General features: G+C 38.6%; 1 protein-coding gene and 1 long non-coding RNA gene across 3 annotated transcripts in view; one reads left to right on the top strand and one right to left on the bottom strand.

Moving 5' to 3' along the window:
• amot (angiomotin) overlaps positions 1-24,734 on the top strand; it is a 111,715-nt gene that overhangs the window by 57,826 nt on the left and 29,155 nt on the right. The window contains exons 2-3 of one of the 2 annotated variants that reach the window (XM_042430341.1): positions 1,631-1,709; positions 14,686-15,709. In XM_042430341.1, coding sequence (XP_042286275.1) covers positions 14,748-15,709 — 962 coding nt within the window. In that variant the 5' untranslated portion in view covers positions 1,631-1,709; positions 14,686-14,747. The remainder of the gene's footprint in view (positions 1-1,630; positions 1,710-14,685; positions 15,710-24,734) is intronic. The other variant, XM_042430340.1, reaches the window with a different exon arrangement.
• LOC121909723 lies at positions 1,717-6,792 on the bottom strand. The gene is made up of 3 exons (XR_006099508.1): positions 6,515-6,792; positions 2,712-2,893; positions 1,717-2,080 (listed from the first exon to the last, which is right to left on the bottom strand). It is a non-coding gene; the product is annotated as an uncharacterized LOC121909723 (long non-coding RNA).

Genomic DNA, 24,734 nt, shown 5'->3' with positions numbered 1-24,734 from the left:
AGCCAAATATATGACTGCAAGTAGTACATAGTTAATTGTGTCCTGAAAGTCTTGAAATTCAGTATTCTGTATTAAAACAGTCTACAGTCTTTATAATGTATGTTCCTGGGTGGAAGCCAGTCTAAGAAAGTAAACTTTGATTGATTTCAAGGGAGTTTTTGGTTCCTCCTGCAGATTCAGAGCTTCTTAAATGCACAATATGTAATTTCTGCCGCTAGGGGTCTCTCAATCAAAACAATAACAAAAGACAAAGTTTAGATGACTTTGTGAAGTAGCGTGGCATCATGGGAGTTGTCTTTATTGTTAAACAACCAGCTTTTCCGGGGGTAAAGATTACTTCAGTGTTCATCATTAAGGATGTTTTTACTGGGAGCCAAATTATCTGCAGAGATCTCCTCCTCTCCAGAACAAACGGACTCAGTGATTAAAACAAGTAAAAACACTGAATAAAGCAGTTTCACGTAAAAAAAATATCTGTATTTCTCTGATGCTGTGTGGCAGACACAGGATGTCTGGTAGGGGCTGCGAGCCGAGCTGCTGCTAACATTTGCTCAGCTTTTTTCTCTGATAACTTAAGATCCACACATCTGATGACTAAAACCCTTTATCTGGTTAAACAATATAGTTAAAAATGACCAATATCAAAAAAGTTTGTTGTAAAATGTGGCTCAAAACTGAAAAAAAGTCAACTTTCGACACTTTCTGGCAGTCAACCAAAACACCGATGTATTATCTGATGTGTAGGCGTATACTCTTTGGTAGACACCATTGTGGCAGACAATATGGGTATGACACAATTGACAGGCGACCAGATGAAGTGGACCATTACCTTGATTAAAACTACAGATTTCTCTGGGTTTGAAAATTGTTGGAAACATTTGGGAAGTATACAGTTCAACAAAATATATAACACAGGTGTAGTCATTTTTAGACATTTTAATGTGGAATAGATATTATTATAGCTTTAAGGTGCTCTCAGCCTCCTATGAGTGAGTAGGAGTCACTCATTAATCTACGATCATTTCTAAGAACGACTTTAGTTATGATGCAACAGAAAACCATAAGAAGCATATGTCCACTTTAACCTGTTCACTCCCACTGCCCTACCCAAGATCCATTTCTGGGGGCGACAGGGGATGTTCAGAGGGAGATAGCAGGTCAACAGTATATGCCACATAGAAGTGGTATACATCATCTGAAAGCTGGGACCCTGAAGATTAATTTGAGATGCAGTTCAGCAATGTGTGTCAAGTTTTTCTAGTAATAAATCTGTAATGAACATTGTGTTTTGGTTAGGCGCCTATTTAAATTTTTAAAGTTTAGAGTGGATAAGGGCTTATAACATCATGATGGAAGTATATGATGGCCATTCCCATGCTCAATTATGTCTCATAATTTAGCCTAAGTTTGGAGCATTATTTAGCCCCCTTCCCAACAAGCTAGCATGACATGGTTGGTACCACTTAATTCCTTAGGTCACCTAGTTTCATATACCAGTATCTTTACTGCAGCTTTAAAACTGAGCCCGCTACTGCCTCTGAAAGACAACAATGTCACCTGCAGATGCTGGCGTCCTTGGGAAGTTGAAGAAGTTAAGCTTTATGGTTTTTTTGTTTTTTCTTGAATACAGCGCACCTACACCCAGTTACAGTACAGTCCATATCACCTGCAGAGCAGCCACCGTGCACTGAACTCCCAAAACAGCCTACGTGAGTCTCATGTTTTACCTGCAAGATTCACATTTGAATGCCTTGGTTCACCTTTTGTGATATGAAACATCATATTTCCACAGAGATAGAGAAATAAGAAGTATGTATGTTCATGGTCATAGTTAAGTTATAAAATCCTAGCGCACCATGGAGCTTCTCCATTGACTGCTGTAGGGGACAGAAGAGGAGGTTGTACCATCGTCTGATTCAAAAGTAGTTTGGCTGACTTCACTAAAATTCAGCAACAGAGCACCGGTCTCCCTGTGTTTCCACTGTCTCAACTCTCACTCTTCACAGTTCTTCATCCCCCACATTCAGTTCCTCTCCAGTTCACTTCTTCTCTTTCTCTCATTTCCTGATCTCTTCCTGATCTACAGTAGTCAAGATGAGAAAGGATCGTAAAATCTGTGTTTTATGTTGTAGGAGGATGTGGTTAATACAGTAAGCTACAATCAAACAAATAGTCAGTAAACAAACAGTAAGTGATACTGGATCATGGATCATGGCTAAAATAGATTTCCAGTCTGACAAGATGCAGCCTGTTTGTGTGAAGACTTATGTGCTTACATTCACTGATGGGTTTAATAGGAATTACAAAATATGTAAATATTGTGTATATTTAATATATAATCAAATTACAATAATTGACCCTCTGGTATTGCAGTTTTAGGGCTGAAGTCCTCACCAAACCTTCACTAAATCCCTACGAATGAACTGTTAAGCTCCACATTCCCTAAATGTTACTGATTCAACTGATTCAACACTGTTTATTTAACACTGCAATGACACACTTGCAGCTTTTTGGTATTAATTGAGAGAGGGAGTCAGTTAACTGCACAGGCTATTTCATTTTATGACAAGTGATAAACAGAGAAAAAGTACATTTATCTAACATTACAACACTGAACATAATCTGATTATTGAATCTAGTTTGTCATACAGGAGTTACATTCATTACTGTCTTGATTAGTGTTAAACTTCACATAGAAGCTCTGACTTCACCTCCAGATGCAGCAGCAGCTCTCATGTGCTCCATGTCTTGTGTGCAGGCTGACAGTGGACTCACTGTGACTGTTTTCAGGGGCCAAAGTGGGCATTATGAATTATAGATTTTCTTCTTCCTAAGCTTTGGACAGCTTAGGAGCATATTGGTGACTTGCCCCTTACCCCCTGTAGATATGCCCCTTTCAGATGGGAAGAGAGGAACACATGCGTGGAGGTTAATTTAAATGAAGCAGCAAAAAGCTAGTTGTTTCTATTTTCGTAGGAACTGGGTCTCTGTTTCTTGTGCAGTGTCACCCTGCTGCCAATCTGGTGATTTTATTCATTGATTATTTCAATCAAACACTCTCCAACCAGTGGATGCACTTAAATCAGTATCATAAATAATATCCTATAAGCTTCAGATAAACTTTTAAATGCATTTTTGCAAAAATGTATGGACACACTGGATTTTGATTCCCCCTCACTTACATTGAAAGCACATTTGAAGGGGACCTTTTAATACTAGTATGAACAGGAGGAATGATTACAGCAAGGAAAACCTCTTTCAATCTTCATATGGGCACCTGACTGTTGCTGAAAAATTGTTAACCTGTCCTTTAAATAAATGTGGTTTAAATGTGGTTAAAGCAGGAACGTCAGTAAAGCAAGTAATTCTTACAGTTGTCCACACACTGCTGCTTTATAGTGTATGAAAAGCTTCTCCTTCCATTCATTAACATAATTTTCATTGTTTATTTCTATTGCCATTGTTCTAATTAAAGTAAAATATGCTAAAAGCTACAGCACAGGTATCCCAACCATATAGAGATTTGGCACAGCACATTTTGACCCTTTAAGCTAACCTTTTCTTACTTACTTTTAATAACCAGACAGTTTGTAGGGAATGGTCAGTTAATTATATAACTGATGTTTATTGATGTTAATACTGTCATTAACATTAAGGGCCCTATTTTAACCGTGCAAGTGCAACAAGAAGTGCAAGGTGGTACGTCTTAGGTGCATGGACTATGTAGACGTCTCCATGCTCACCTGCTATTGGTTAAGCTTAGGTCAAGCTCAAGGAAATCTTTTCTTCAGGAAATGTCTGGATGGTTCAGAGCGTCATGACATGAACAAACATCACCATAAATCTGCAGCCAAAGACAAATGGGGTAGTTGTTTTTCATCAATTAATGATGATTAATAACGATTGAAATAAAAAATAAAGAAAGTGATTTGGTAAAGCCATTTAAATGATAATATTGGACCAACGCTATTTCAGCAATAATTCTAATGTATCTCACCTCATACACAGTCACATAGTTTAGTAATTAATGTTACACAACAGTGTTTGCTCCACAGTGTGTTTAAAGCATAAAACATGAGACACTACTTTTGTTAAAAATAAAGTTGGAAAAGAGGCTGATGAGCTGTTAACTTGACAGCTCCTTCATTAAAAAGCAGAGTATCGAGTTATAACTGACCAGTCTGATGTGTGTAGCAGCCTGGTGTCATCAGGCAATTCAATGAAGGTAAACATGGTGAACGGCCATGCGTAACGGCACTGCGTTCTGGCGCTTCACTTCTCAGAGGCTGCAAATTTATCAACATATCAGTCCTGCTGCCTTCAGATGCTGCATGGATTTAATGAACTGAAGGAGAAACTTTTCAAACTGTATGAACAGCTGTGGACAGTAGATACTATAAGAATCACCCACATTCATTTATCAATGCAGACTGATTTACTGACTTTCCTGCACTGTAACAAATTGGTGTAAAAATACAGCCAAATTCCAACAGTACGGTACTGTTCCTTTCTATATATGGTAAAATACTGTAAATTCTGATGCTTTTTGGAACCAAAACCAAGAATGGACATTAACAGTAGGCTACTGTAAGGTTTGATGGTAAAATACAGTATTTTCATTTTTGCCGCTGCAGTAATGGAGGGATAGAACCCACATGTAACCATCAACATCATATAATCACTGTTCATTCTCCTTTGTGGAATCAAACCAAAAGGTCAGTAACATCTTACTGAGAAAATAGAACTACATTTGTGCATCTGGTTACCCTATTAGTGATTACGTTTAATTTTTCTTAATATTAAAGTGGTATAATCCTAGCAAGCACCTTATAGGCACAAGAGAGCATTTTCAGGTAGTGTTCTTCAGTTGGAAGTTTGAAATACCGGTATTTAAATATTATTTATTATTTTCACTGCTGTTTGCAAGTGTAGTTTAAAGATTATTTTAGGATGGCTGTTTTCTCTTCAACTACACATCAGTGAATACTAACATTAGTCCGGCCAGGTCTATACCTACGCCTTGTTTATCCCACTTGCATTTTATAATTAATAACAGCCTACTATCTAAAGCACATAACAATTGAAGTTTTGATATCTTTTGAATATGTAGCCAAGTTGATTAAGATATGTTTGCTGCTGAGCCTCAAAAGACGGAGTGGTTATATTGGTTATCTTAGCTCAACCCAAGTGTGTTTCTAAGCTGTAGATAGGTTGCTGCAAATATACTGTTTGTTGCCAAGCTGTACTAAAACCTGGGACATAATAGGTTATTTGTTACATGTTGTTTTTAGGTACTTCATTGTGATTAACCCTGAGAAGGGAAAGTAATGCCAAACAAAGACAAACAAGCTCACAGAAAATCCTCATCACTGCTCTTCTGAAGAACTTGACATTACTTCATAAAGGGAATTTAGGTGTTGTTGCTTAAAATGTTTATCTCTCCCATTCCATTGTTTAATTTTTCTTTCTCTCACTCTGCGCTCGATTTCCATTTTTGTTTCTTTCTCACTCAATGAGCTGTGAGCCTGGAAGCCAACCTTCTGCCAATTGTAACAGAGGACATTTGAAGGCATTACAAATTGTGTATCCTGTTTATTTGTGCTTTTATATTTTTAAACAGTAGTTTGTAAAGCAGTTGCTGTTCAGACTCATGACTAAGTTTTGCTGGCAGCTCAAGCTATTATCATTAACAATTTACATTGACCCCCTTTGAAGGGGCATGAGAATTATTTTTTCAAACATACTTGAATATACTTGGCATATTTGAAAACTTTTTAATAAATCTTCATTTCCATAAAGCTGTCACTTGTCTCATCCTCTTTTGTAATAGATTTTAAGGGTTACACATTTTTGAATGTAAAACTGAGCTTATGTCATTGCTGGACCATTAAGATTGAAGACACATTATTACTTACAGTATATGTCTGCAATTTATAGTTGTTTTTATTAATATGAATATAAAACTTTTCAGTTGTATACTGTAACACTTACAGTAAGAAACTGTTCATTTAGATTATAATAGCAATACTGTAAAAATACAATATATTACTGCAGGCCTAGCTTCAGACTTAAACTGTAAACCTCACATTCTACAGCAGAATACTGTAATAAATTTTACAGCACTTAACTGTAAGTAAATTACGGTGGTGATGCTGTAAAAAAATTGTAAAATACTGGCAATTACAGCTGCCAGTAGCTTACGGTAATTTTACAGGGAAATTTGTTACAGTGTGCTTTAACCACATTAAACATTATTTTCTGTGCAGATTTTGGTTTGAGTGTTTAATTGAAATAAATTGTTTGTGTTTTAAGCATTGCTCCATTGTTGCAGCACGTCAGAAGCAAGTATTTAGTTTGATCCTGTTGATAAAATCCCCAAATCCTCAGAGATTGACATTGCACCACAAATAGACGTGGTTCTGAGACATCTGTTTTTAGCGCAACATCTAGGACCAAATTTCAACCAAAGTACAACAACTGTCTTTGTGCTGTTTCATTTGAATGAACCTCCCACCTGTGCATCATGTGCTCTGTGCTGGTCACCAAAATACCACACAGGCCCGCAAAGTGAGTTTCGAGGTCAGGAAAATGCCAGTCCGTACGCTGCTTGCACTGGTCGTTGTGCCTGATGAGGTTCTAGAATGCACTGTGTTTGCTTGTTCCCATTCAGTCCTGGTGTGCAACAGGAAGGAATGTTTTTAGCCATCTTGACAAGTGATGTAGCAGGGAGCCTGGGTGCCATGATCAAACTAACTGTATTTTGTGACTGAGTAATTAATAAACGTGTGTGTGTGTGTGTGTGCGTGCATATTTGTGTGTGTGTGTGTAAAGAGGCACATGGACTGTGGGGGCTCAGAGAGTTTGTAGAGATTCTAGAATATTATTAAAAGATTAAAGAATAATGACACAATAGCACATAGTTAGGAGTTCTTGTTGTCTTCATATCACTGTAGCCCCAACATGTAGTTCCATTTTGATGAGGTGCATATCAGCTACGACGTAGCCCACAGTGGCTACATGCAAAAGCCCTGTGGCTATGCTGTAACCTTAATGCAAAAGTAAAAATCTGGTTTTACACACAAGCTGAAATGCAGGTTTACATTCACATACACACATGAGCGTTAGGATCTCGGTTGTTCAGTAAACTGTTTATATGAGGGGAAGTAAGGAGAGACAGGGAGTTTTGGGGGAGAATGAGGTGCAGAAGTGGAGTAATACATCTGGAAGTGATTATTTTTCTTTTCAGGAGAAGAGGTGGAATAATTCTCTTGTCATACTGATTGTCTTACTCATACCATCTTTGTCCTGTCAGGATGTTTACATGTCACCTGTGTATGTGGTTTAATGTCGTGCTCTGTGGGCTTTTGATTTATGTGTGTTTTGATTCACTTATCCCACATGTAAACTTTTTGGGTTTTTGTGTGACAAACAAACACTGATAATGGACTTCACAGTAAAGTAGGAGACATCTTACATTCAGCAGTTAAACTTTTTAAAATTTTTAACTCCAACAGATCTCCAACAGATGTTATAATATTCTAGTTCTCTAGTTCTATTAATTTGCGCTTTCATTCAGTGAGTATAAATAACAAATGACATCAATCTGTGTTTACCTTTGTCTGTTCACTCAGGTTATTAATCCATTTGCTCAACTGACCCCCATAGTATTTTAAAGTACAACACATAAATAGGGCAGTTTTGGAGTTGTTGGAAGGCATCCTTTTCACCTTTAATATCAGCCTCAGTGACACGTTCCGATCCAGTTTCTGCTCTGGATAGTTCTGTATACTTTTTTTATTTTTTTATTTCTGAGATTATTGCCACTGTAGAAATCAGTGTGAAAACAAGACAAACAATGTTTTTCTGAGCCTTGCTGGGGTTCTTTTTCTCTGCATGCAGTGTGTGTGTGTGTATGTGTGTGTGCTGACAAACTGTCAAACTAGTCAGAAAGGCAGTCACAAATGTCATTTTATAGTCACATGTTCCATACACCCTCCAATAATATATGTCAGTGATGGATTTCTCTCTATAGGCACTGAGCTCTACATCATCACTGTTACGCTCCCTCCCTCTCCCTCCCTAGCCTCCTCTCCTCATCAAATGTTGTGCATCTCAGGTTCTGTTCCAGGGGGTTTGTGAAGCTGCTCAGCTGCTCATTTTCACAATGGTTACAGGAATATGCAGATTGTAAGAAAATTTCTATGAGTTTACTTAAAGTGGAAATGGACAACTTTCTTGCTTTATCGTATCATTAAGTAAATGTCACTTCTATTGTAATAAATTGTTGAAAAAAGCTTAATATTTTAAAAAGTATAAAATGTAGAAAAAAGTTGAATAGACTTAAAGTGAAAATAGACCCCTGTTTTGCTTTAACGTATTATTATAAAGTAAATGTTGATTGCACAGTGTAATGGCTATAGAATAATGATACCATACTGATAATGATACCATCAGCATTTAGATTGGTTCAATATAAGCCCCCCCCCCAGAGAGAAATTTCTAAACAGGTCTCATTCCCACAGTTTTAATTCCTCAAGCACATATCTTACCTGAATATGTTGTCACTAGCATCCTCTCTCTCAAAATATAAATACATTTCACATAGGACTTGTAGTTTTTGACATCTAAACCTTGATTGATAGGGAGTCCCTGTCACGCTCTCATTGACTGCAATACAGTCTGCAGGATGTGTGTCTCCTCTCACTCCAGTTCCTTTAACTTACACATTCTCTCACTCCAAACACTTTTTACACATATCATACATTCTCATGGTAAGCTAATCCTGCTTTCACTAATGATGTACAAATCTCTGGGCTCAACAAAATGGGAACTTTTTTCTCCCATTTTGGAGAATGTCTGTTGGCTCAGTGGTTTAGAACACTGTTCTCATGGTCGGCTTTCCCCGATGACAAGGTTCTATGTTCAATACCTACTCTGCAATGCTCCTCATAATATTGCTCTTGTGAAGAAACTTGCTTTAGATCATGTATCATGTACCATCATTCAATGTGACTTGACTGCTCTTTAATATTATTACTTAAATTGTAGATTGATATGCATGGTAAAGACATTTTTTATTGTCATGCAAATTGTGTCTGTTAGACCAGTGGTTTAAGATCATGCCATATCTGAGCTCCTTTTAGAGCCAAAGATTGTGAGTTCCAACCCTTCTTAGGGCAGAGCTCAGTAGTGTTGAAGGTGAAAAAATGCAGACGCACATAGGTGCTGTCAATCTGCTGATTGAGACTGCAAAACACAGTCCTTGTAATAAAACCTCATTTATTATCTTATTCTTTTGTACATTTTTTTGCAAGCTTTTAACTCCTCCATACTTTGAGTGACAAAAAACATTCAAACATCAAAATGTTCAGCTCTTTAAGGACATTTGTACTATTATTTTTCATCTTTCTAGCATATTCTAGTGATTTTATATATTTCTTTGTGATATTGAAATTTATAATAGAAAGTCTATGAGAGGAACGTTTGAAAGCTAATATCTCAAAAACTAAAAGTGCTGAACTTTTCATATATGAGGTACAGGTGTCTCATGTTGAAATGCTTAACATATTAAAACATGGTGCCAGTAGTGCCACCATATGGTCACTTATTACATGTTTTACATTTTGGCTAATAACTCATAAACGGTAAGTCCTATCAAAAAAATATTTGGTCAGGATGTTCCTTGGATGATGTTGATTAGACTGATATAGGCCATGCCTAAAAAGTTTTTCCGCCATGTGGGGTTTTTTGATAAACACGTTTTGTTTCTGTTGGCACATATTTCATCTAATCTTCACCAAACTTGGTACATACCATATTTAGAGGACCCTCAACAAAACTTATTTGTTTGTTTTTGGATATCACGAATGGTTGGTCTGTAATTAGTTAGCAAACTTTTGAAGGCGTGGCCTAATGCACTTAAAGGGCAATAACTCCTCAATGCTGAATAGGGTTGCATCCAAATTTGTGTTGTACACAAGGTGACATTACAGAAGTGTGTAATATTTCATAAAATTCTACCCAAAAGGGGCGCTAAAGTAAATTTATAACATGACATTTCTGCAATTCTGTTGTCTTTAATGAAATGAAACTTGGTACACAAGTTTTCTGTGAGAATCTGCATGGCATACTGAATCATGGCACCAATAGCCCCACCTTGTGGTCATTAATAAAACACCACCATACTACTTATTAACTGCCAAATCTCTTAAATGTAATGTGCCATGTAATCAAATTCTATATGCACAGATGGGGATCCTGAACAAGTCTTTAGTATTTTCAGCAATGCTTTGCAATGTGAGCTTTCAGCATTCACATGCATTTTCGCAGGAAATACATTTCTAGTAATCCTTATTCCTCCACACATATTTTGCAAGCTTTCAACTCCTCTATACTTTGAGCACCAGAAACAATCTTCAACAATCAATAATCTTGCTAGCATATTCCAGTGATTTTATACAACTTTTTAAAATATTAAAATTTATAATGGAAAGTCTATGGGAGGAATGTTTTGGCTAATAACTCATGAACAGTAAGTACTATCAAAGAATATTTTGACAGGATGTTCCTTGCATGATGCTGATTAAACTGATATAGGCCAGGCCCATTTGCGCCTAAAAAAAATTTCTGCCCTTTTTGATTTTTTGTTAAAGACATGTTTTGCTTCTGTTGGCACATATTTTATCAAATCTTCACCAACCTTGGTACATACCATATTTAGAGGACCCCGAACAAAACTTATTCATTTGTTTTGGGATATCACTTACGGTTTGTCTGTAATTGGTTAGGAAATTTCTGAGGGCGTGGCCTAATGCACTTAAAGGGCAGTAACTCCTCAATATTGAGTTGAATTGCAACCAAATTTGGAATGTTGTACAAGGTGACATTACAGAAGTGTGTAACATTTCATGAAATTCTATCCAAAGTGGGCGCTAAAGTAACTTTATAACATGATATAACTGCCAAATCTCTTAAATGTAATATGCCATGGTAATCAAATTCTATTTGTACAGATGGGGATCCTGAACAAGTCTTTAGTGTTTTCAGCAATGCTTTGCAATTTATTTTAGCTTTCAGCATTCACATGCATTTTCCACAGGAAATGCTTTTCTAGTTATGTATTTTTATTATTTCACCATTTTTTGGCATCTAACTAGTCCTATACGATTTGTCATATTAACTTAATTTCAATGTCAAACTACAATACCTTTTTCCTGTTCTGAAATTCAACATAAAATTCGGGTGGAGGGGTTGAAAAGTTGTCTGTTTCCACTTTAAAACAACCTGTACAGATGCTTCCATCTCACCATTTTCAAGGTTATTTCTTTTCTTCTGTTAAGTATTTTTATGCCTTTTTTCCCTTTCATTTGATAGTGATAGTAAAGAGATGACAGGAAATGGGGAGAGAAGGGGGGTGACATGGGACAAAGGAAGCAGGCCCTCAGTGAGCACATCACCAAATCTATTTGAATCACTGAAAAATGTGGATCTGAGATCCAGAGGTCTGTAACAGGCTTGCTGTGTCTAAAATCAAGTAGTAACATCAGGGCAGGGCTGGAGATGAGACATATTTGTGTGTAATGTTTTGACAGACTTACTAACGGTCAGTTTAACAGACCAGGTAAAAAGTAAAAACCTCTTCTGACTTTCCTGATGGAGGTAAATATCGCAAAAAATCAGTGCAAAGAATAAATACTGAAAATGAAGTGTAGGCGATAAAAACCCATGTAAAAACAGTGAACATAGTTCTCAGATGACCTGAGAGGATTATGGACCTGTAAGGGATCAGAAACTCACTGAAATAATGAGTTATGACTGGCCAGTCTGCTGTGTGCAGAGCTGTTTGTGGTTCGGAATTTGCCTGGTGTCATTTGCAGGTGAGGTAAGTGATCAAGGTAAACACAGTGAACAGCTTTGTATAATGACACTATGCTCTGATGCACACTGATTTTAACCCATCCACTGGTTGGTGAGTGTTTAACTGAAACTGTTTGTTTATATTTTAAGCTTAATTACATCATTGTTACACATTTTCTGCAGGTATTTATTTTTCTCTTGTTGACAAAAATCACCAAATTGGCAGCACATTGACTTTGCTCCAAAGCGAGAATCATCCTCCCACCTGTTTGGAGCCCTCCTCTCACCTCTGCATCTTTCACTCTTAAGGAGCTCCACAGGTTAGAGAAGCACAATCAGACTCTTGATTAGTAATGCATACAAAGAGCTGGGAAATTGATAAATAGGAAGAAAACCATTAAGAGTTATACCAGATATCCCAACCCACTTCATCATAGAATCAAATAAAGTACTATGTAAAGCTATATATATGACTATAAGGAGAGCTGCATCTCTGATGAAACCAGACCGGAATTTAATCATAAATTTATTATTAAAATGTACTCATAAAACAGATAAACTACAAGTGAAGTCAAGTCAAGTCTACTAATATTTAACTTCTATTCAGAAGTGATTTGCATGCATAAAAACTGTAGAACTCTGTAGAACTCGTTAAGTTAAAAAATATTTGAGCATCTGAGGAACTACTGAACAAAGCAGTCCACAAAAGTCCAGCCGACTGAACAGACATAGATGAAAGCTTGTCAAAATCTTGAGTTGTATGTTGTGTCTTAAAAATCATCAAAGTTTATCAATGTCTAATGGAAAGGCTTCTAATCTTGGATTGTTGGTTTAGTTTTCTTGTTTCTTTGTGATATATTTTTGTGGAAATTACTTAATATAAGCTTTTGCATTTCCACTACCCAGCCCATTATACTTGATAAATGTTTGTTTTCTGTCCATCTGTCTGTCACTTCATCTTGAAGAGAACTTACCATTTGCTTACTTCCTGCCAAAGCTAACAAATGTCCATTCGTTTCATATGATTTGTTTACCTACAGATGTTTCGGAAAAAAGCATCTTCCTCTTTGAGAATGAGAAGAATAACAGAAAGCGCTAGATGTAATTTTTTCTTTATTCTGTAGAAAAAGGTGTAAAGTGGTGTTGTTAGCATTCACTGATGTCAAGAAACCACACAAATGTAGATGCAGCCCTACATTGTCCTCCAGACAAATAAACAACATATATATATAGATTGCTTGTGGGGTTTTTATTGGGGACAGTAGAAGAGAGCTTTTACTCAGGAGGATATTATACTCTTTGATTTGGACCAAATAAATCCAAGGTGGTTTCAACTTTGACAACATTGGATGTTTAACAGAAAACACATTTCTTTTGTGTCTGATTCTGTACAACCATTTCCAATCGCATTTCTTGGGATCAGCTGTGAGATTACTCAAATCACTGGGTTTTGATTCCTTGTAAAAATGGTGTAATCCTCTTTTTGTGCCATACTGAAGCCAGTGGCTTACAATCTCATACACTCCTGATTTTCAGTAAAAAATATACTTTTCCTGCTCTTTGGAAGGGGTAAAATCAAGTCGCTGTGATCCTGGGTGGTCCTCAACCCTTTGATTCTGGGGCTCAAAAACATGTAGTCACCCAGTTCATGGTAGTCCATGAGGCCTGACTAACAGCAGTGTTTTGTTACTGAATGTGGGGTCATACAGTCTTATTTTGGCTGTTCCAGTGACACTAAAAGGATCCATCTGCCTGTAAAAACTCAGATCAGATAAAGGATGGAAAGTTTACAATCCCACTCACCAGATTTTTTGACATTATTTTTTTAGCCTTTTGCCTTTTTATTTGAGGGTCAGTGTAGAGAGACAGGAAACATGGAGAGAGAGAGGGGGGTATGACATGCAACAAAGGTCCCTCAGCCAGGAATCAAACCATGGATGGTGCAGTGGTATGCGCTTTCACCATTAGGCCACCAGGATGCCCCTACTCACCTGTTTTTAAGAATAACTTTTCACATTAACCATTGTTATGATGGTGGATTTAAAGACTGAAATGAAAATTAATCAACAACAATTTTGATAATAACAACAACTCATTTCATGTATTGAGCAAAATTGCAAATAGCAGTATAGTAGCGAGTGAAGACAAGCAGGCTTGTGCTCAAAGATTCCCTTTGATCCTGTGACAGTAAGTTTTAAATTTTCTTATTCAATCACATCATATAAACAAAGTTACTTTTGTCCTTCAACAACTAAAAGACAGCTTCTTTGCATTGTAAGCATTTTACATCAGTCCAGTCCACAGGCTGTAGTAAGCCATCTATGGAGGTTTTAGTGCAAACAATGCTAAGCTGTTTTCTGCCACTTTGAGTGGCTGCACTGAGTCCTTTTCTTCTGAGTGTCACAAACAAACCAGTAGTAATATATAAAATTCAATTTGAGATCCATGTTTAGCTGTTGAGTAGATTTGAATCTGAAGGGTTCTGCTGGTGGGGGTTTGGCTCCTCAGGTTTTTCAGAAATTGTTCTTCCTCCAGTTTTGCGTCACTGTCCCATCATGCATCAGTGGGTTTCCATGGTTTTGTTTGGGGGGCAGGGATGGTGGAGGGATGGTCCATGTGCATCTCTGACCTTAATGCTTTCTGTCTCCTCTATTTTCTCCTCTCTGTTTCCCTTGTATTTCTGCTATCTTTCTGCCTTTTCTGTTGCTCTCTGGGATTGTTTCTTTCCATTAATTCACAACCTTCACCTCTTTAAACCTCTGATTCTCATCCCATCGCCACACTGTTTCCATTTCCTCTTTCTCTTTCTCCACCTTCTCCTCCTCTCAGGGAGTATAGACCGTGGGCGGAGCTCGTCCTTCCATGAGGTGCGTAGTCAGCGTGAGGCAGAGATGAGGGCCACAGCTGAGGAGTCATCCAACAGCAGCAACAGTGTAGGAGGTGGCAGCAGCACTGTCCTGCAGCGCCTCCTGCAGGAGCAGATGAACCGGAATTATGTGCTGCAGCAGCAGCAGCAACAACAACAAGTAGGAGGAGGTGGAGGAGCAGGAGGTGGTGGTGGAGGAGGTTATCCAGGACAGGGACAGGGAGGCCCCTCTGATGATCACTCCATGACCCCCCACATCGCCCGACAGGAGCCCCAGGGACAGGAGCTGCAGACAGACAACAGCCTGGAGAAGCTGGGCTCCACCAGAGTAGGAGGAGGGGGTGGGAGCAGTGGAGGGGGAGGAGGTTTGGGGATTGGAGGAGGAGGCAGCAGTGGAGGTGGTGGGAGCTGTCAGGAGCAGTGCGCAAACCCTGAGGACCTCCCTACGTACGAGGAAGCCAAAGTGCAGTCGCAATACTTCCGTGGCCATGGTCCTCCTCCTCAGCCTCAGCAGCAGAGCAATCAGCCCCAGCAGCCTCCTCTGCCCACCTCTGTGGGCAGCGCCTTCTATGTCACTGGGGTGACCAATGCCAAGGTGCGCACTGAGGGTCGCCCCACAGTGCAGCGTGTGAGTGGCGCAGGGAAGGTACACCAGGATGATGGGCTGAAGGATCTGAAGCAAGGTCACGTGCGGTCTCTCAGCGAACGACTCATGCAGCTCTCCCTGGCCACCAGCGGCGTGAAGGCCCATGCTCCTGTCACCAGCACCCCACTCTCCCCTCAGCTGCCCCCTCCAGGGCCACTGGGCGACTGTTACAAGCCGCAGCATCGCGGCCCACCTCCAGAATACCCCTTCAAAGGAATGGGCTCACCCACCAAGCAGCAGGAGGCTGGAGGCCATTTTTACCAGGAGCAGAGAGGGAGGGAGCACTCAAGGGAGGTGCCCCACGTCCGATACCAGCCCCCGCCTGAATACGGCTCGTTCAGGTAAGTAAGACAAATTGACGCACACACATACACATAGCCCTTCAGCAGCACGCGCGTGCACACACACACACACACACACACACACACACACACACACACACACACACACACATACACACACACACACACACACACACACACACACACACACACATACACACAGGTAACAAATTAAAGGAAAAACCGGAACAAGCCTGAATGCCTGACCCCTACAGTGAGTGGCTCTCACAGGCAATTGTTCTCAGATTTGAAGAGATATTTTATTTTAGTGATGTAAATCTGAGACTAAAATTAATAAATATGATATATTTTCACAATAACTGCTGTAAGAAAATGTATAACATCCTGTAGCTGCTCTGTTTGAACCAACTATCTGCTGTAAGGTTTTCAGACCCCAACTGAAGTTCTGCAGTTCTGTGCTTCTTTCAGTTGATTGATTGATTCGTTAAATCATGTCAAAAACTTCGGCTTGTATTATCTTTAATTTAACTCCTTAAGTTATGGAAAAATCTTTCACTTTGACATCAGAGCTCACCTGAGAAGCTGCAGCTTACCTGTCTGTCTGTCTCTGTGCTGTTCAGGCTGCCATTGATAGGATTTTTAGAATAAAATGCTGCCTGACATTCACTAACCAATCAGTAGGACAAGCTGTGGCTAATGTACCTTATGGATTATCCATGTTATAATGACCCACACACAGTAATAACTCATATTCACATGGAAAAGGTGAGGGATGGCGTTATATAAATATTTCTCCTCATAATGTCAAAAAGATTAATGTTTGGATTGATTACAGAACATTCTTATTAGCTAAGCTCAGCTGTTACTGACACTTTGGTTCTTCTTTAAGAAGGACCTGATGTCTTAATATACCTTTGGGCCGAATGCTCACCTTCAGTAATCAATCAATCAATTCAATCAGTAACAACAATCGTAACAATAACAATAACAGCAGCAACAGCAATAGCAATAGCCAGGGAAGGCTGCCAACAGGACTGCGAAGGGCCGCAAAGGCTTGGCGTGCAACCCAGGGTTTCCTGCAAGATGAGAAAGCACAAAAATATTCCGGGGAAGAAGCCAAGTTTGTGACATGCATTGATGTTACATGAATGCATACAGATGGAGAGGAGGAGGAGGTGAGAGGAGCTCAGTGCATCATGGGAAGTCCCCCGGCAGTCTAGGCCTATAGCATCATAACTAAGGGCTGATCCAAGGTGAGCCTGGTCGGCCCTAACTATAAGCTTTATCAAAAAGGAAAGTTTTAAGCCTACTCTTAAACATAGAGAGGGTGTCTGCACCCCGGACTGAATCTGGAAGATGGTTCCACAAGAGAGAAGCCTGATAGCTGAAGGCTCTGCCTCCCATTCTACTTTTTAAAGACTGTAGGAACCACCAGTAAGCCTGCATTCTGGGAGTGCAGTGTTTTACTGGGATAATATGGTACTATGAGCTCTTCAAGATATGATGGTGCCTGACCATTAAGGGCTTTGTAAGTTAGGAGAAGGATTTTAAATTCTATTCTAGATTTTACAGGAAGCCAATGTAGCAAAGCTAAAATGGGAGAAATGTGATCTCTTTTTCTAGTTTTTGTTAGTATACGTGCAGCTGCATTCTGGACCAGCTGAAGAGTCTTTAGAGACTTGTTAGGGCATTCAGATAAGAAGGAATTGCAATAATTCAGCCTAGAAATAACAAATGCGTGGACTAGTTTTTCTGCATCTTTTTGGGACAGGATGTGCCTGATTTTTGCAATTTTACGTAAGTGAAAAAAGATAGTCTTTGAAATTTGATTTATGTGGGAGTTAAAGGACATATCCTGATCAAAGATAACTCCCAGATTCCATACGGTGGCGCTGGAGGCCAGGATAATGCCATCAAGAGTAGCTATATCATTAGATAATGTGTTTCTAAGGTGTTTAGGGCCAAGCACAATAACTTCAGTTTTATCTGAGTCTAGTAGTAGAAAATTGCATCCAAGTCATCCAAGTCTCTATGCCCTTAAGGCATGCTTGGAGTTTGTTTAACTGATTAGTTTCATCTGGCTTCATCAATAAATATAATTGGGTATCATCTGCATAACAATTAAAATTTATGGAGTGTTTCCTAATATTACCTAAAGGAAGCATATACGAGGTGAATAGTATTGGTCCAAGTACAGAACCTTGTGGAACTCCATGTCTAACTTTTGCCTTCATGGAGGATTCATCATTAACATGTACAAACTGAAATCGGTCTGATAAATAGGACTTAAACCAGCTTAATGCAGTTCCTTTAATGCCGATTAAATGTTCCAGTCTCCGCAAAAGGATTTGATGGTCAATTGTGTCGAATGTGGCACTAAGATCTAACAGGACAAGTATGGAGACAAATCCTTTGTAGGATGCAGTTAGGAGGTCATTTGTGACTTTCACCAGTGCTGTCTCTGTGCCATGATGCACCTAAATCCTGACTGAAAATCCTCAAATAAACCATTGTTATGTAGAAAGTCACATAACTGATTAGAAACTGTTTTCTCAAGGATCTTAGAGAGAAATGGAAGGTTAGACATAGGTCTATAATTGGCTAAAATGCCTGAATCAAGAGTAGACTTCTTAAGAAGAGGTTTAATTACAGCTACTTTAAAAGACTGTGGTACATAGCCTGTTACTAAAGACAGATTGATCATATCTAGTAAAGAAGCGCTAACTGAGGGTAAGGCTTCCTTAAGCAACCTAGTTGGGATGGGGTCTAAGAGACAGGTTGATGGTTTAGCTGAACAAATCATTGAAGTTAGTTTAGAAATGTCGACTGGAGAAAAACAGTCCAAATATATGTCTGTTTCTAAGGTTCCTGTGTTTGGGGATAAATCACTGCCTGTTGAGGGCAGGAGGTGGTGAATTTTGCCTCTAATAGTCAGAATTTTATCATTAAAGAAGCTCATAAAGTCATTCCTACTGAGAGCTATAGGAATACATGGATCAATAGAGTTATGACTCTTTGTCAGCCTGGCCAAAGTGCTGAAAAGGAGCCTAGGGCTGTTTTTATTCTCTTCTATTAATGCTGAGTAATAGGCGGCTCTGGCATTACAGAGAGCCTTCCTATATGTTTTAAGGCTATCTTGCCAGACTAAGCGAGATTCTTCCACTTTGGTGGAATGCCAATCCTTTCAAATTTTCACGATGTTTGCTTTAATTTGCGGGTTTTGGCTTTATACCATGGAGCTAAACTCTTATGTTTTATTATCTTCCTTTTTAAGGGGGCGATGGAGTTGAGTGTTATTCGCAATGAGCCTGTGGCACTATCAACAAGATTATCAATTTGGGAGGGACTAAAGTTAACATAAGAGTCCTCTGTAGTATTGAGATATGGCACTGAATTCAGTACTGATGGAATTGCTTCCTTAAATTTAGCTACAGCACTATCAGATAGATATCTAGTGAAGACATTTTTGTCTAATGGTGTGTAATCCAGTAATAGGAATTCAAAAGTTATTAAGTAATGATCTGATAAAATAGGATTTTGTGGAAAAATGATTAAATGTTCAATTTCAATCCCATTAGTCAGAATAAGGTCGAGGGTGTGGTTAAGACAGTGAGTGGGATTATTTACACACTGAGAGAAGCCAGTTGAGTCTAACAATGAGTTAGTGCAGTGCTGAGACTATCATTATCGACATCCACATGAATATTAAAATCGCCTACTATAATTACTTTATCTGTACAAAGGACTAAGTTTGATAAAAACTCTGAGAATTCAGATAGGAATTCAGAGAATGTAATAAACTCCTTCATTTAAACAGCTTGTCTGAGCAACAACATCCAATGCCTGAAATTTAAATCTGAATTTAAATCTTTGTCCAATGAAAATTCTGATGTGTTTAAAACATTTAAACTATAAATACTTAGCGCTTCATATTAACCACCATTTATTCATCACTGACTTTAGCTGCAGCTAGCCACCAATGTGTAAAGCAGCTTGAAGTTGAGGGTTGCCAAATCATCAGGTTTGAGTATCCCTCATAACCCACTCTTTCACTTTTTATCATCAATAACCCACTTTTAGCAGAAAATACACAAACCTGGCAGCTCTGCAGAGATCTGACCATTAACACTATGTAATTGAAGTTAAAATGGCAAGATAATTTGTGATAGGTAAAAAAATAATGGTAGGAACAATTCAGCAGCACCTTGACATTGGTAGGGACATATTCCTACAGCTCATACCCAAATCTACACCCATGCTTACAGTCAGTGCAACTGTCAAATGGTTTTACATTGTCATGATGCCACTAAAACAAGCAATGAAATAATGAGCAACACGGTAGTAGGATGAAAACTTGAGCAAAAATTTGAATCCCTTCCACCTCCAGGAGAGCTGTTCTGACCTCTGACTACCATTATATTTCTCTATGGACATCATTGATAAATTAGCACTTCTTAAAAACTGTTTTTGTAGTATTAAGAATGTTAAAAGCCTTTTTTTAGTGGCATAAATGTTGAATCTTATAATCTTTTGTTATTAAGTTTGTGTCTTCATCACTAGTCATCTGTGATTTCCACAGCAAGTACAGGACCACAAAACACATCTTTCACATTAAGTAGAAAAATTTGAAAAATGCAAAACTGAATATTATCAACAAAGACATACATTCATTACTGTGTTCCCGTGATTATCACGCAGCTCTATTTCAACCTCTCCAACTTATGAACTGAAATGATCAATTATCAATCAGTTAAGCCAGTTGCCTGGTGCCAGCAAGCTTATTGACACCAGCTGTTCCTCTCTTGGCTTTTTCCACACACAGATTCACAGACACACAGATTTGACAGATTGACATGGACACACGCACACACACACAGGTTAATGTGGAGTTTTATTGTTCAGTGATGATGTAAATGCTGCTTCAGGGTTTGTTTCAACGCTGACAAATTATTTGAATGCTTTTAGTTTTCTAGCAATTAGAAACTAATAAATTAGAAACTAATAAAACCAAACATTTATAAAGATAAAATGTGAGAACTTTTCTTGGTTACTCAAGAGTGCGAGTGACCTTTGTCACATCTTGTCAAGTTGCCCCTTACCCTTTTTGCTGACTCGGTTTTTGAGATGGGGAGGATGGATCCTGTTGGGCCTGTTTCACACTGATCTGTTTACCTCTGAGCGAACCAGATTCAAACAGCCATGAATACCGTAGCATTTTAATCATCAGCACAGCACAAGTCTGGACATGATCTGTTTGGCTTTGATGATATTCCTTTGAGGGCTAAAGGCAGGAATGTTTGCTCCTCAGAGAACCAGTTGACAGCTGGTGTTTTCCCACCTTACTCAAGTCCCACTCAGTGAGCAAGGAACAGCAGATGAATCGGACAGGGCTAAAGAACATTTGTTGGACCTTAATGTCAAAAAGTGTTTGTCACAAATTAAGCAGTAATTAGATTTTTACCTTCACTGTTTTAAACAGCTCTGTCCTTTGGAGCACAGGAAACATTTATGTTCATTGTTTGGAACAATACCTTACTGATATTTTAGATTGTAAAAAATCTGATAACAATATATTGGCTAATATTCACACAACATAAGCAAACATTTTTGGTCAGGATGCCTCGGGCTAATAATATCAGCCATACTGACGTACAGTAAAGCTCTGACCCTAGACAAACCTGAAATAAAACTGGCTCTTTTGCATGGGAAGTGATAGTCATTGTGCTTGAACAGACAAAGAAAAGAGTACCACCTACAGAAACTGACACTTCAACAAAAACTCCAAATTACAAGATGTCAACATTCTGTCAAGTGCTGTGCAGAAACTCTACAGCTCTGTGCAATTTGCTGCCAAGACAGAGGCTAATTTTTACCATATTAAGATGTCATGGATTTCCCCTGAAATATTTTTCACATTTTGATATTTTCAGTCATGCTAGGTACTGCTTTAATGTTTTCAATACTGGTGTTATCACTATTACCTGAGTTTCAGTACTGATACCAAAACTATGCGTTTTAAACAAAGTATGAAACAAAACCCTTTGTTATTGAACAAAAGAAGTTGTCTCATGTTAAATGTTGTCTAAACACAAGCAGTTGTCCAAAACCTGCCCGAATAAAATATAGCTTAAAATGACCACAGAATATATTTAACAAGACCTGACAAAGCATTCAATACTTACTTTGGATACTTGACAGATAACGATACTCGATACTGGACACATTTTGGTTAATACTGGTGTACTGAGGTTCAATACCCATCTCTGATTTTCAGTTGTATATCTGATTGTGCCATCTGGGACAATGTGGGAAGAGAAATGTGAAAGAAGGGAAGAAACAATCAATGAAGAAGAAACAATTAGTCAATTCATTGATTAGTTGATCGACTAAAAGAATCTGCAACACTATTGATAATTAATCGTTTCAGTAAGTTTTTAAACCACAATGCCAATAGTTTACTGGTTACATCTTGTCAAATGGGAGGAATGCTTTTTGTCATACATAATAGTTAACTGAATATCTTTGGGTTTTGGACTGCTGGCTGGACCAAATTTGAATATATCAATTCAATTCAGTTTTATTTCTATAGTGCCAAACCATAACAAAAGTTATCTCAGGGCACTTTTCACATGGAGCAGGTCTAGATCATACTCTTTAATATGCCACTTTTTGTCACATTTTTTCATTTTAATAATAATCAGTTGCAGAACTATATGTAAGTCATCCATCCTAAACCTGTAAGTTTATATTAAGTTGATGGCACAGCCTGTTTCAAAACATATATATTTATCTTATTTACTGCTTATTTAACCACTTGTACACATGGCAACTTGTGATTCCAGCTTGTGCAGTGAAATGAGTGAACTATGAGTGGGTTTAGGGTCATAATAAATAGATCAAACTGTATCATCTTTCTCATCTGTATGAGTTGAGCCTGTAATTTTATACTAACCCTGTGTTGGTACTGCCATTTTAGCAGCCATTTCACCATGCTGGGGTCCAGACTAAGCTGTTTGGTTGCAGTGGTTTTTTAGCCTTACCTTAAACGGTTGCTCCACTGCCATTTTATCATGGATACTTATGTTCAATTTTGAATGTACAGCATTTAAATATTTTCAACATCTCTCTTTTTTAGGTGAATATTTTTTTCTCTTTGTCCAGTATCTTCTCTCTCTCTTGAAAGGTGCTGTATAAATAAGGATTATTATTATTAGAGTTCAGGGTGGAACCATTCTGAGTTTGTGCCGGTTTATTATTATTAAAAAGTCCACAGTCACCAGATCTCAACCCAATTGAACATCTATGGGAGATTTTGGACTGACGTGTAAGAAAGCGCTCTCCACCGCCATCATCAAAACACCAAATGAAGGAATATCTTTACAATTTTACAATTTCATTAAGCAGATGCTTTTATCCATGACGTACATCTGAAAGCTGATACAACACAAGCAGGGATATAGTCAGTGGAGAACATGAGTAAGTGCCATAAAGCTAAGTTTAAGTCCAATAGTAGATGTCAACAGAAGGTGCACAGAGGCAATGCATAGAGTGCATAGATTGCATAGAAGCAGATTGTTTTTATTTTGTATTTTTGTTTTTTCTCTGCCTTCAGTCCATCAAGTGCAGGGATGTTCACGAAAGAGCTGGGTCTTTAGTCTTGATTGAGATTGAGAGGGACTCTGCAGATTGAACAGAGTTTGGTAACTCATTCCACCACTGGGGAACTACAGAGTAGAAGAGTCTAGCTAGTGACTTAGGTCCCTGTTGTGGAGGTGGGACCGAGGCGCCTTTCATTGGTAGAGTGTAGTGAGCAGGAGGGAGTGACCGGAATGAGGGAGTTCAGGTAGGCGGGAGCTACTTTGTTTTGTATGAGAGTGTCAGGGTTTTGAATTTGATGCGGGCGGCCACTGGGAGCCAATGAAGGGATATCAACAGTGGGGTGACATGCTGTTTTGGGCTGGTTGAAGACCAGCCATGCAGCCGTGTTCTTCTTCATCTGCAGAGGTTTGAACGTTCATGCAGGGAGGCCTATCAGTAAGGAGTTGCAGTAGTGAATGCGTGATATTACAAGAGCCTGTACACTCAGTGCTGCGTGCTCAGACAGGTAGGATCTGATCTTCCTGATGTTGTACAGGGCAAACCAACATGACCAAGCAACGGAGGCCACGTGAACCTTAAAGGTTAGTTGGTCATCGATCAAGTTACAGGCAGACTTTGTGGGAATATCTTTTTGAAGAATGGTACACCATAGGTGTTCAATTGGATTGAGATCTGGTGACTGCAAAGGCCATAGCATATGATTCACACTATTTTCATACTCATCAAATCATTCAGTGACCCCTCATGCCCTGTGAATTGGGGCATTGTCATCCTGGAAGAGACCACTCCCATCAGGACAGAAATGTTTCATCATAGGATAAAGGCAATCACTCAGAACAACTTTGTATTGATTTGCAGTGACCCTTCCCTCTAAGGGGACAAGTCGACCCAAACCATGCCAGCATAATGCCCCCCACAGCATAACAGAGCAACCAGACCCCCTAACTGTAGGAGTCAAGCATTCAGACCTGGACCAGTTTTTTCTTTAATTTATCACCCACCTGTATGTGACAACATAAGAAAAAAATGTTTACCAAAAAATCCAAAATGATGGAAAAATCTTTTAGGCAGAAATTGGCGAGCAAAAATGTAAAACATGTAGTAACTGACCACATAGTGGTGCTATTGATACCATGTTTTAATATGTATAGGGACACCTGTACATGAACTATGAATAGTTTTTTTTTCAGCATCCCCATCTGTACAACTTTGCTGAAGTTGTTACCATGGAATATTTAATTCAGTTCAGTTAGTTAGGTTATGGCCAATAATCTCTAAGCCCTGCCCTTTGCTAAGATATTTTGGTTGATGGCGGAAATGTTTTTTGACTGATCTTGCTAATTTATGATAGAATTGTGTATCTCAGTCCCCCAAGGGGGTATACCAAATTTGGTGTTGAGAGTCAAAATTCAAAAAGTTCTATTAATTTAACTGTTTTTCAGTTTATGCAAATTAGAAAAAAAAT

Source organism: Thunnus maccoyii, chromosome 13, assembly GCF_910596095.1.
Source record: "Thunnus maccoyii chromosome 13, fThuMac1.1, whole genome shotgun sequence".
Classification (NCBI taxonomy): domain Eukaryota; kingdom Metazoa; phylum Chordata; class Actinopteri; order Scombriformes; family Scombridae; genus Thunnus; species Thunnus maccoyii.
Note: the sequence above shows the minus strand (reverse complement) of the source record. Positions and strands in the feature narration are given on the sequence as shown.